General features: G+C 42.7%; 1 protein-coding gene across 2 annotated transcripts in view; it reads left to right on the top strand.

Annotated features, from left to right (window-relative positions):
• Positions 1–14250, top strand: part of FAT3 (FAT atypical cadherin 3) — a 638491-nt gene that overhangs the window by 128747 nt on the left and 495494 nt on the right. For both annotated transcript variants that reach the window (XM_045790757.2, XM_087868258.1), the window contains exon 2: positions 9091–12399. In XM_045790757.2, coding sequence (XP_045646713.2) covers positions 9108–12399 — 3292 coding nt within the window. In that variant the 5' untranslated portion in view covers positions 9091–9107. The remainder of the gene's footprint in view (positions 1–9090; positions 12400–14250) is intronic.

Here is a 14250-nt window from a genome sequence, read left to right as displayed (position 1 = left end):
GACCTGGTCCCATGTGTAACCTTGGAGAAATTTGGAATTGAATTATATTCTCCCAAAAGTCATCTGCAGTCTCCAGGATGTTTTGTCGTTTATCACATCTTCCTTTGGCCGTTCGGATCTTTCAGAAAAGGGAAACCGATACCTCCTTTCCCTCATTTAGGTCCTGGAGCTCTGTGTAACCCCCCCCCCCCCAGCCCTTTCACAGACGTATTCACTTCCTCTTGCCCTGACATTACCACCACTTACCATGGCAGGAAAGGGATGTGCTGAGGGTAGCTCCCCCATATTCTGCTTTCCTGACTCCCGATTTTACTTTGTAGAATACCCTTTACCTTGAAGGAGAATCACTTTTTTTTTTTTTTTATTTGACAGAGATAGAGACAGCCAGCGAGAGAGGGAACACAAGCAGGGGGAGTGGGAGAGGAAGAAGCAGGCTCATAGTGGAAGAGCCTGATGTGGGGCTCGATCCCATAACGCCGGGATCACGCCCTGAGCCCAAGGCAGATGCTTAACCGCTGTGCCACCCAGGCGCCCCAAGGAGAATCACTTTTAAAGGAGAACGGCCATCAGGATGGCTAAAAGGATGTTAACATTTGGAAATAGGGCAGGCCGCAGGGACTTAGCACAGCAGTAAATGTGGATTTTATCAGAATGTTGCAAGCAGAGGGCAGCTTTTCCTCTCACCTGCATTCTGCCCTCCTAACTCTTGAACAGAACACTGTTTAAAGACGTTGTTCTGTTTAAAGTGTTTGGATTCTATTCTCTGTCAGGCAGTTATTCCATAGTAAATGCTGTTATTTGAAAAAGGTTTTTTTTCCCTTGCTTTTCTTTTTCTTTCCTTTTTTTTTTTTCTTTAAAGAAATCTTGAGCATAGGTGAATACTAATGTATTTACCCTTTGGTTTCTGTCAGCAAGGCCCACCAGAGAAAAATTGAAATCATGCATTTTTCTGGAACATTTTCTTAGACAGCCAAGCATAGGAGCAAATTATATCCTCTCCATACATTTTTTTTTTCTTTTACCCCGTGACAAATTTCTTTCTCCAGAGGGAGAAATGATTTTTTAAAAGGCTTGAACAACATGCTAATCTTTCCTTCTGATAGCCCCTGGTTGAATTACCCCTGAATTTGAAGCATTTACTGATGAAATGATACTTGACATTAACCAGTGTTGTATGGAAATATTTCTAGCACCTGGGGAGAAAATAAAGGAGGGTATTCATAACACTGCCGCTGTGTGGCTGAATCTTCCATTTTTCTCAGAACCACCGTGCATTACACTTGCTTCATGCTGATTGACTTTTCTCCTGAGAGATACTTTTAGACAATAGAAAGATTTGCACCACTGGAAAAAATTAGAATTTACAGTATTATAATAATGAAAAAGATTGGGTTTGGGTAATGGTCTGCTTGGCTGGTTGGCAGAACCAACCGGAGGCCTGGGTTTGGAAATTTTGTCCTTGTTTAGACTGACAGGAGGTGATATCATATCCTTGTAAAGCTCTGCTTAGACTTGGGGCTCAAGGAGACAAGCAGGATTTTCCAGGGAGGAGTGAAATATGAACGTTGTTTTAGGTTTTACGTCTCAAGAGTATTTTGGATTTGGCAAACTGCTTTTCCCCCGTGGACTTTAGTGAAAATAGATAACAAAAACTATGAGACTATGCGGGTGATGATTTAACATTGATAAGGCTCTTTCCCTCATGCCAGTCTTTGTTATTTATAGTTTTTGAAACTTCTGTTTTTCTTAAAGATTTTATTGTTGAGTAATCTCTATACCCAACGTGGGGCCCGAACTCACGACCCCAAGATCAAGAGTTGCACGTTCCACCGACCAAGTCAGCCAGGCACCCGTTTGTTTTTCTTTTTAATGAGAAAAGAGAAGAGCATAGCCAGCTACGGAACAGTTGTCTCATTCTTCAGCTGAAACACGGAGATGTGTTTATATAACAAGTGTTGAAGCCATTTCTTCAGGGATAACTCCCAGCTTAGTTGAAATGAGAATCCATACCCAGTGATACGGTGTAGGAAGAATAATGAACTCGTCTGAAGAATCCTGAGATTACATCCCACCTCCGAAGCTTTCCAGGCAGCTCTTTGACCTGTCTGGGCCACAGTGTCTAGCTTGGATTCAATCAGTGTCTCCCCAGCTGTATTCCAGAAAACACTCTTTCTTCTCCCACAGGTGGCTGTTATGTAGGTGGGGGGATGGGGAGGAAATTCGTGATGAAATAGATTTTAGAAGTTGTGCATGTTATCAGACACCTTAGAATCACAGTTCACATAGTGTTTTTGTGTGTGCAAGAGGTATTCACTGAATCCTGACCGTGTGCCAGGGAACTATGCTTCTGCTACTGGAGATACACAGCAGACACCATGCTTTCATAAGGAGAAAGCAAAGCAGGGTAAATTATTAGAGGCAACTAAGGACAGGAGCGGGGGAATGTTTATTTTGGAGCATACGAAAGGCTCCAAGAAGTTCTAAAGTAACAAAGCTGTTTATCTTTATTCAACCTGCATTTCCTAAAATGTTGTTTCCGTTGCATACCTATTGCTATGTCATAAAGTAATGTGCCGTGGGACACAGTTTGGGAAATGGTGGGCTAGCTATTTACCCAGGGTCCGTAAGTTTTATAATCATAATTCCTGATTTGTCCAATGATTCATTTAGCTCTTGTCTCTGGAGCATGTGTTCCAGTGGATGCTGACCAGACAAATTTTACTCCACAAACGTTCATCAAATTGTTGCCTTTTCCAAGCACTTTGTTAGATAGATACTGTAAGAAGAGGAAATAAGGGAGATTATTGTCCAGTATGTAGTTTAAAAACACACACAAGTAACTTTAATACAAGGAAGAAAGTGCTATCAGAGAGGGGCATATAGATAAAATATAGATGAGTTCAGAGTGGTTTTCAGAGTATGGTTGTGCCAGGACTAGCATCTCCTGGGAACTTGATGGAATTATAAATTCTCCACCAACTGATCCAGAAACTCTAGGTGGAGCTCAGCCCTACCATGATTCTGATGTTCTCTAAAGCTTAGGAGTCACAGCTTAAGAACCGGAGCTGACTTTGGGGGCACCTGGGTGGCTCAGTTGGTTGAGCGACCAACTCTTGATTTCAGCTCAGGTCATGATCTCAGGGTGGTGTGTGGGGCTCTGTGCTCAGCTCGGAGTCCACTTGAGATTCTCTCCTCCCTCTCCCTCTCCCTCTCCCTCTCCCTCTGCTCCTCACCCAACTCACATTCTTTCTCTCTCTCTCTAAAATAAATGAATAAAATCTTAAAAAAAAAAAAAAAAGGACTGGAGCTCACTTTTGAATGGGAATCTCTGGGATTGCTTCATAGAGCAGGTGACATTTTAGTTCAATCTAAGAAGATGAATAAAATCCGTAGAGATGAACAAGTAGAGACCCATATTCTTAAATGAGGCGGCAGCAGTGGGTCACATTCACAGGAGAGACCTGAGGTCCAGTTTTAGCTTTTTTACCGGTAAGCCGTGTGACCCTGTCCCAATCACTTAACCTTTCCCAATGTGGTCCCTCCACTTTAAAACTAGGGTGTTGGGCTAGACAATTTTACAGTCCTTTAGACTGTGAAACCCAGTGAGTTTACATGGCCCTGGTTCAGTATATCATAGAGAATCTGAATAATGACATGACGTGAATCATCTGTGACCTGAGCGCCTAGTATATTATCCTCTGCACTGTCTAGCTACAGTGGTTTGTATTAAGAAAACTACAGAGTAAACACTTTTTCTTCCCTTCAGGCAGCCATTAGCGTCAGCCAGAGAGTAAAACTTTATTCCCAGAGGTGTCATACAGACAGTCTATAACTGATCTCACGAGCAAGGACCCGGAACATTAAGTAGTACCACGAGGACGGTAATTCGAGCAGTATCAGAATAGGCTGCTCTGGAAGACGGGGTTTGGCCGTATCTGGCCGTGCGGGGACTCATCACGGCAAGGAGAAATCCTGCCAGAACGCCTCAGCAAGTAAATGCCAGGTCTGAGGAGTACTCCTAACGCAGCTCCAGTTTCCTGAGTTGTAACGTACCCGTGTAGGCGTTGGAGTCGGTTACAGAGGTGCGGCCACAGCGCTTGACCCAGGCCAGGAGGCACACGCCTTCTCTGGCACTGACCCCAGCCCAGGGTGGGCGTCTGGGGTCTGTGAAAGGATGGCTTTCTTATTAGGGCTGGGCTACCCCAGGGATGGTCTACCTCTTGACCCTTTATCCTTAGCTCATTTTCCATTTGTTTTCCATTTTGGATCCCTTTTTCTGAACGCCTTCGTAATTGTAATGTCAGTTAATATTTATGGAATGTTTGCTGTGTCCCAGACACACTTGTAAGCCTGTTACATGACAGTGGGAGCTCTTCTAATCCCTAAGCTGAGACTGAAAAAGGTTTAAGTATTAGCCCAATGTCACCCAGCCAGTCAGTGAGAAAGCCTGGATTCAAGTCCGGTTTCTCTGACCTTGGGGTCTGCTGTAGTAATCATTTGCTTTCCATAAAGAAAAGACATCTTTTCCTTTACCTTGCATGGGCCTTTTGCTCTTGGGAAAGGAAGAGTCAGAGGAGATTGTAAACCCTGCCCTCCCTATCTCCTGACTCACAGATTTTGTCTTCTCTAAAAACTGCCTTAGTTAAGGATAATAGCTAACAATTGTAAACTTAGCATGTGACATGAACTGTTTTAAGTGCTTTCTTTTTATTAACTCAAATCTTTTTTTGGTAGGCACTATCATTCCCATTTGTGAGCAAAAGAAACTGAGGCACAGAGAGGTTAAATAACCTGCCCGACGTAACACAGCTAGGAAATGGCAGAGCTGGGATTCAAACCCAGGCAGTCAGGTGCCGGAGCATGTGTCCTGGAATCACTGTGCATACAGCCGGTGTGTTAGCTTCTGACTCAGTCACCACACAGCTTCTAACACAAGTGGTCTTCATCAAGGATGCCAGGGAAGGGGAGGCCCTTCAGAGACCAACTTTGTTTATTGTTTTACAGCCTATCATAGCACATTTCCCAAGCACCCTCTCTGTGTGCCAGTAAAACCCTTTCAAAATATACAAGATAAGAAGAGATGGGGTGGTGGGGTGCCTGGGTGGCTCAGTCGTTAAGCATCTGCCTTTGGCTCAGGGCATGATCCTGGCCTTCTGGGATTGAGCCCCACATCAGGCTTCTCCACTGGGAGCCTGCTTCTTCCTCTTCTACTCCCCCTGCTTGTGTTCCCTCTCTCGCTGGCTGTCTCTCTCTCTGTCAAATAAATAAATAAAATCTAAAAAAAAAAAAAAGAAGAGGTGGGGTGAAAATAGAATGTTCTTGCAAGATGCCTTTTCTAGTGTTCAGAAATCCCAGCGATTTAAGGAGGCCCATTTAATGATGGCAGAAAACAGCTTCCCCAGGTTACCTGAGCAAGCAGAGGCACTCTGCTGAGTCCAGGCTCTCCCAGAGAGGTGGCCTTTGTAAGAACTGTGAGCTGCCCCAGAGGTCACTCGAATGTATTCATTCCTGGAAAGAAGACTCTGCATGCCCTTTGGAGTCTCAGGCTAAGATCCAGTCTTTCTCAGAGCTCACAGGACAGGATGGGGGGGCGGGGGGAGGCACAGTCAACTGCTCTGAAAAATAAATGTCTCCAAGATTGATGGCTTGATGATTTCTTTGGAGATTATATCAAAAATATTGATTATGTTACTAAGTCGTAGAAAATAGGCTCTGAGGTTGGGAACTAAGTGCTTTGTTTAAAATAATCCAGAAGCAGTAGAATAAATCAGTGTGCAGAGCATCTGAAACACCATAACTATCATATTGGCTTCACAAATAGCTTGGCTTCAGTGTGGAAAAGCACACTACTTTTTTTTTTTTTTAATAGCTTAACAGTTGTCTTAGCATGCTAAAAAAAGAGGAAGCCAAAATCATATTCTGGTGTTTACTTTGCAGAATTTTACAGAATTCCTCACTTTCAGCACTCATTTATTTTCTAAATCAATGGAGAAAACTGCAGGTTTTAAAAATAGTTGGAGCCAGATAGGACTTTTTTTTTCCCCCAAAATAAAGATACCGAAACTCGATGACATATTTTGGTCTCCACAACTGAAGCTGACAAGCTTAGTCCTGCTCAGGATTTTGGAGTTAAATCCAAATTTCTGTACACAACAATACTGTCCCATTTCAGCGTGGTTTGTAGTGTTTTTCTACTTGCATGTAAGACCACTGACTCTGTTTTATAAGGAAAAAAAATTGCAGCAGTGTATCCTGCTGAAAGAAAAACTCAGTATGCAAACATTCCAACTTTCAAAGAGTTAAATCGAATGATGATTTTTCATATTATGACAGCGTTCTGTGCTGTGAAGGATTCATTGGAAGGGTTTCTAGAAGTAAATGTCCCTCCGGGCACTTAAATGTTTACTTACAGTTAACAACTTAGAGAAGGGAGTAGCACCGGGGAGATTAACAAGGTGTCAGAAGGCGAAGATCCCTGCAAAGTGATGATAAACCACAGCCCTAAAATTGTTACATAACTCAAAGAAAAGCTAATTCAGTTGACACACATTTCCATGTGGTATCAGCTCTGACCTGGGGGTCCTGAACCTGGTATTAGTGAGTCTCTTTATCCTTATGGGTCTCGGTGTCCTCATCTGTAAACTCAGGAGATCAAACCAGATGATCTTTGAGGCTTGAGTTCATATAACTTCTTGATTCTGTTTTCAGAAGTGAGATGGGCGTATTTTCTGGGATTTGGAAACTGACATGTTAAAGGCCTCTGGGCCCCTGGTTACATCAGTGCGTTTATGTCCTGTGTGTCCCCTGCGTGGGAGGCGTGGTGCTGGGTGCTGGTAATAGATCGATGCACAGACGCAGCTCCTCTCTTCAGTCAGGGTCGAAAATGGGGATGTGAGATGGACTAAGAAAAGTTTGTTTGAGCTGAAATTACCATCAGGGCTGTTTTCTTCCCTGATGACCACAGAATCCAGACTCCGTTGGCAACGTATCAACAAAACCATGCTTGTAGGCTGTGCCCTTGGCATAGAAGAGCTAGTGGGAAATAAGGCGGAAACTGCATTTGTATTTCCCTGGAGATGCTGGGAGTAACCCCAGTTTTCTACGTTGAGAGACTATCCATGGCCTCTGGTCATTTCCTGTAAGAGCGTTGTCTCATTCCGTTATGTTCATAGTGAACCTAAAAATACCTCCTCTACTTTGGAGCATTCTCAGATGATGAAATAAGAGTCTATTGAGTTATACATGGTATTAATAAAGCTTCTGCTGGTTTACGTCTGCGATCCCTAAGGAGGGCTCTGTCACTCGCCTGTATCAGCCAAGGGTGCTCCACAAAGAGGCAGCACTAAATGCACTGGCCCCGTGGGGCTCTCCGTTCTCCGGGGCAGGATTTTTGAGCCTCCGACTCGCTGCTTCGCACACTTACCATGTGAGCCGCTTCCTAAGGACGGACAGCCAAAGCAGTTGCATGTGAAATTAACTTCTTTCCTTTTATTAAAAGTTATCTCATCTTTCCACTTTTCATTTGTACCATCTATTCTGCTTATGAAATCCCTATATTAAACTGTACTCTTTCTACTTGCTACTCCCGTTTCCTGAGTTGCTTCAACAGATGACAGCAGCAAGGCATATTTCATCTTCCGTGGAACCAAGCAAATGCGTGCCCAGAAATCGGCTTCAGAGTCCTCTGTAAGGCAGAGTTGGAAAAAAGAAATGAGAAAGCCTTGGGGGGGTGTGCAGAGGGCTTGTGTTCTAATCCCGACTCTGCTACTAGGAAAATGAAGTTGTCTAATCTCATCTACTAAAAGTGTATAATAACACGTGCCTTGCCAACTCTGGGTATGAAAGTGTTTTATGAACTACAAAAGCAATTGATAATATTTTAAGATGTTAAACTTTCGTAAGAGATTTTTCAGCTGATAGCTGGTAATTGGAGCTAGTTTAAAACCAGAAAGGAGATAACCTCGTAGAGATGCCATAAATTTATCATACAGTGACTAGTTCGATGGAATTAGATCATGTCATGTGTGCTTCTAGGGGGCTTGAATTCTCAGCCTCATGATTTTGAATTGTGTATAAATCATGGTCAGTTTTAAAGTCAGCACAACAAAAGTTGATGCTAATGCCTTATAAGTGTTTCCTTAAAAGTTCATAGTTATAAAGGTAATTATATAACCATGGATGAACAATGTTACTTGAAAAAATATTAGAAAAGCAAATAATCCCCCAGATCCCACAACACAGTTAATCCTTTTTAAATGTAAAATTGAAGTTGTGCACTGAAATGTGTAAGTAATAATACAATCATAACCACCCATACTGTTTTATGATCTTTTTTCCACTCAGCATTACATCTTACCACATTTCAAAATGTACATTTTAGAAATAATTATTTTAATGGCTGCATCGTATTTCACTTTATGAATGCACTGCAAATTATTTGACTCTCGATTGATAGGCAGCTAGTATCTTTTCAATTCTTTTGTCTTTTAAACGGTACCTTAAATGTACACTTTTTTTATTTTTCTTAAAGATTTTATTTATTTATTTGACAGAGAGAGACAGCCAGCGAGAGAGGGAATACAAGCAGGGGGAGTGGGAGAGGAAGAAGCAGGCTCCCAGTGAAGAAGCCTGATGTGAGGCTCGATCCCAGAACACTGGGATCACGCCCTGAGCTGAAGGCAGACATTTAACGACTGCGCCACCCAGGCGCCCCTAAATGTACACTTCTAAAAGTAAATATCTAATTGCTTCCACTGGGTAACTGCCTAGAAGGTAATTCTAAGTGAAAGGTAGATGCATTTTTTTTAAGGCTTCTAAGTACATAATTCTAAATTGACCTTCAGAATGCAAGAAATCTTGTACCGATGAACAATTTCAGCAACAGTATTAAAGTGTGATTTAAAGAACTCAAACAATTTTAAATCCTAGTGAGTTCTCTTAATTTTTTTTTTCTCGTATTGACATTTTGGTAAGAAGATTTTATAATGAAGTTTTTAAAAAGCACTGTTTTATCACATCGAGTTCCTACACCTTCTGCCACTTTCCTGTAGGTTAATTCATCTTTTCTCTCTCTTCCCCCCCCCCTTCCAGGATGGAGGTATGATACGATGGATGTAACTATGGGATACTGTGTGGGTACACGGCCTCCCCCTTCTTGCCTCATCCTCCTGCTTCTCAAGCTTCTGGCCACGGTGTCCCAGGGGCTGCCGGGGACCGGGCCCCTTGGCTTCCACTTCACGCACCCCGTGTACAATGCTACCGTGTGTGAGAACTCAGCCGCAAGGACCTACGTCCACAGCCAGGGTAGAATGGGCATCACCTTAATAGACCTGTCCTGGGATGTCAAATACAGAATTGTATCTGGAGACGAGGAAGGCTTCTTCAAAGCAGAGGAAGTCATCATTGCAGACTTCTGTTTCCTCCGAATAAGAACTAAAGGTGGCAATTCGGCCATATTGAATCGGGAGATTCAGGACAATTATTTATTGATAGTAAAAGGTTCTGTCAGAGGGGAGGATCTGGAAGCATGGACCAAAGTGAACATACAGGTTTTAGATATGAATGATCTGCGACCCTTGTTTTCACCCACAACGTACTCTGTTACAATAGCAGAAAGCACACCTTTAAGGACTAGTGTTGCCCAGGTGACCGCCACAGACGCCGATATCGGCTCCAATGGAGAATTCTACTACTACTTTAAAAACAAAGTTGATCTCTTTTCAGTTCACCCCACAAGTGGTGTCATCTCTTTAAGTGGGCGGTTAAATTATGATGAAAAAAATAGGTACGATCTGGAGATTTTGGCTGTGGACCGGGGGATGAAACTCTATGGAAACAACGGAGTGAGCAGTACTGCGAAGCTTTATGTTCACATTGAACGTGTAAATGAACACGCCCCAACTCTCCATGTGGTCACTCACGTTCCTTTCTCGCTGGACAAAGAGCCGACGTATGCGGTGGTGACAGTCGATGACCTAGATGAGGGGGCCAATGGAGAGATTGAGTCTGTTTCCATTGTGGCTGGGGACCCTCTAGATCAGTTCTTCCTGGCTAAGGAAGGCAGGTGGATGAACGAGTACAAGATTAAGGAGAGAAAGAAGGTCGACTGGGGGAGTTTTCCTTATGGCTACAATCTCACTCTTCAAGCAAAAGACAAGGGGTCACCTCAGAAATTTTCAGCAGCGAAGATCGTCCACATTGCCAACCCCCAAAGAGACACCGTCCCAGTTAAATTTGAAAAAGAAATGTATGATGTGAGCATTAGTGAATTCTCCCCTCCTGGTGTCGTGGTTGCTATAGTAAAATTAAGTCCCGAACCGCTAGATGTGGAATACAAATTATCTCCCGGTGAGGATGCACAGTACTTCAAAATTAATCCTCGGTCAGGTCTGATTGTCACAGCACAGCCCCTGAATACTATTAAGAAGGAGGTTTATAAGCTGGGAGTGACAAACAAGGAAGGAGATTTGAAAGCACAAGTTACCGTTGGGATAGAAGATGCGAATGACCATACCCCAGAATTTCAGCAGCCACTGTATGATGCTTTTGTGAATGAAAGTGTCCCAGTGGGCACAAGTGTTCTGATGGTTTCAGCGTCCGATAAGGATAAAGGAGAAAATGGGTACATCACCTATAGTATTGCCAGTCTGAATTTGTTACCATTCGCCATTAACCAGTTTACAGGTGTTATTAGCACAACTGAAGAATTGGATTTTGAATCCTCCCCAGAAACTTACAGGTTCATCGTAAGAGCCTCTGACTGGGGTTCGCCATACCGCCATGAAAGTGAAGTAAATGTGACTATTCGAATAGGAAATGTCAATGACAACAGCCCTCTCTTTGAGAAAGTGGCTTGCCAGGGAGTTATTTCCTATGACTTTCCAGTTGGGGGTCATATCACAGCTGTTTCAGCAATTGATATTGATGAACTTGAACTTGTAAAGTACAAAATCATCTCTGGAAATGAACTTGGTTTCTTTTATTTAAACCCAGACTCTGGTGTTTTACAGCTTAAAAAGTCACTGATGAATTCTGGAATCAAAAATGGTAATTTTGCCCTCAGGATTACAGCAACCGATGGAGAGAATTTTGCCGACCCCATGTCTGTGAACATTTCAGTCCTACATGGGAAGGTGTCTTCAAAGAGTTTCAGTTGCAGAGAAACTCGTGTGGCTCAAAAGCTGGCAGAGAAACTACTCATTAAGGCAAAAGCAAATGGGAAACTGAATCTGGAAGATGGATTTCTTGACTTTTATTCAGTTAATAGGCAAGGACCACATTTTGACAAGTCATTTCCTTCTGATGTGGCTGTGAAGGAGAATCTGCCCGTTGGGGCCAACATCCTGAAGATCAAAGCCTATGATGCCGACTCTGGCTTTAATGGGAAGGTGCTATTTACAATATCTGATGGGAATACGGACAGTTGCTTTAATATTGATATGGAGACTGGGCAGCTTAAAGTCCTTCTGCCAATGGACCGAGAGCACACGGACCTCTATCTCCTTAATATCACCATCTATGACTTAGGTAACCCACAAAAATTTTCATGGAGGTTGCTGACCATCAATGTGGAGGATGCTAATGACAACAGCCCAGTTTTTCTGCAAGACAGTTACTCAGTTAACATTCTCGAAAGTTCAAGTATTGGCACTGAGATAATTCAAGTGGAAGCCAGAGACAAAGACTTGGGTTCTAATGGTGAAGTGACTTACTCAGTGTTGACGGATACACAGCAGTTTGCTATCAACAGCTCAACTGGAATTGTCTATGTAGCCGACCAATTGGACCGGGAATCTAAAGCGAACTACTCTTTAAAAATAGAAGCCAGAGACAGGGCAGAAAGTGGCCAGCAGCTGTTTTCGGTTGTCACTCTTAAGGTTTTTTTGGATGATGTCAATGACTGTTCCCCAGCTTTCATTCCCAGTAGCTATAGTGTGAAGGTTCTTGAAGATCTCCCCGTTGGCACTGTCATTGCTTGGCTGGAGACCCATGATCCGGATCTTGGGCTAGGGGGTCAAGTGCGCTATTCTTTGGTCAATGACTATAATGGGAGATTTGAAATAGATAAAGCAAGTGGTGCCATTCGCTTGAGCAAAGAGCTGGACTATGAAAAGCAGCAATTCTATAACCTCACGGTTCGGGCCAAAGACAAAGGGCGACCGGTCTCTCTGTCATCTGTTTCCTTTGTTGAGGTGGAGGTAGTCGATGTCAACGAAAACCTCCATACTCCCTACTTCCCAGACTTTGCTGTGGTTGGATCTGTACAAGAAAACTCACGCATCGGAACAAGTGTACTGCAGGTGGCTGCCCAAGATGACGACTCTGGGAGGGATGGAGAGATCCAGTACTCCATCAGGGACGGCAGTGGTCTCGGAAGGTTCAATATAGATGACGAGAGCGGTAAGTTTACTAGTTTGTGCCAGAGTGTTGTTTCCCATCTCATGAGTTGTAACGTTGGAGAAGTAAAGGAATCTTCTCCCACTGAAACAGAATGACAGATGAGTTTGCATTTGGTGCAGAGATGAGTCAAGTGAAAGCTTTTCGTCAGAACGTGTTGGTTTGTAAGAAGACATGTTGATAAGTGGTTCTAACCATGGTTTTCAATAGGAGTCTTGTTTCCTGTTTGCTTTCTTGTTCAGCACCCTTACCAGGTTATCTTTTGATAAGCATAAGTAATTTTCACCTCTGTCGATTGCACTTCTGACCTTCACTAAATTAAGGGCTCTGATAAAGTAAATTACATTTGAATTGGCTTTAAATTAGAAGTGTGAAATGGATTTTCAAATGGGTCTTATACTAACTGATTTTTCCCTTCCCAGCAAAGCTTTGCTGAAGTGGTTTGGTAGCAGTTGCTTGGTCTTTCGTGTTTCACAGGCACATCTGGCCTTTGAACGACAGGGATTTGCACTGGAGATACTTGGTTAATATGCGGCAGTGTGCTTCTACAAATGTTTTCATGAGAGGCTAGAGGGGGCATGTTGTGGATTTTACTCATAAAAAATGGATTTTAAGATTTTATTCATGAGAATTGATTGTTTTATAGAAACATTTTCAAATATGGGACAAATCGCCCCAATATTTTCATTGTCCCCCACGTATTTATTCTTTTCCTCATAGATACAGATACGCGCGCACACACACACACGTTTTTCTATTCTTGTTATTGTTATTTGTCTTTAAACAGACATGTGCCCAGACATGTGCACGTGTGTGTGTGTGTGTGTGTGTGTGTGTGTGTGTGTGTGTTCCTTGATTAGCACTGTGCGTTTTCTACAGATTGTAGTCATCGCAAGACAGGGGCTGTGTCTTCTCTATTCTCAAGTAAATGGTAATATTAGCTATTCACAGTTTTCAAGGTACATTTATATATATCAACTCATTTTTTGCAACACTCACAGGGTACTTTGTTCCCAGTAATGATAATGATGATTAAAGCAGGTAGTGTGTATGGGAGTGTTATTATAGTGGTGGAAAAAGGACTTGAGAAATAGGATTAACTACTGGATAGAAGTTACAAAACTGTATGTACCATCACAAATTTAAACTGTAATTTTTATATACACGGCTCTAATTATGGCCAGTGTAAATTGTAAAATTGGTCTCCATAGCCATAATGAAGGAAAAGATAAATGTCAAGGAAATTAGGTTCTGATCTAGCCACACACACTCTATTTTATTAAGTATCATTTTTCATTCCAAGTGGAATATATTTTCATCTTTGAAATACAAAGTGAGAAGGGAAGTATGTTTACTGAGTGTCTACTCTGTGCTAAACTTTGCTACCACTAATGACCTCATGGAGTCGTTAAGGTGGGGACCACACCATATGAAGGATTTTATAGTAGGCTCTTGTTCAAAGATCCCAACTGCCCCATGAGGTAGAACTAATAATCATCAAGTCGTGAACTGATATGCAGAGAAGAGAGATAACTTGGAGCCTCGTTTCATGCTCAGCTCCAAGTAACTGCAGTATAGTACCCCGTCTGTCACCTGAAGACACGTATGGGCTTCCTCCTGTTTCCAGATATACTTGAATTTGGTGTTGATCTAAGATCTATTAGGCAATAAGTGTTAAACAGTTTTCAAAGTCCTTATAGCCCTGGGTCCATTGACCGATGGCACTGGCCATTAGTTGCCCTTCCTTTTTCCTCTTCGTCTCATTGTTTGTGGCTCTCCAGTGAGAGAGCTTCTCCTAGGAACTCAGGTGGTTGTGGGTGAGGTAGGCCAGACAGGAAGGTGTCAGGGGAATCG

The sequence above is a fragment of the Ursus americanus genome, chromosome 16 (genome assembly GCF_024610735.1).
Source record: "Ursus americanus isolate L20-20 chromosome 16, mUrsAme1.1.p, whole genome shotgun sequence".
Classification (NCBI taxonomy): domain Eukaryota; kingdom Metazoa; phylum Chordata; class Mammalia; order Carnivora; family Ursidae; genus Ursus; species Ursus americanus.
This window is presented reverse-complemented; position numbering and strand designations above follow the sequence as displayed.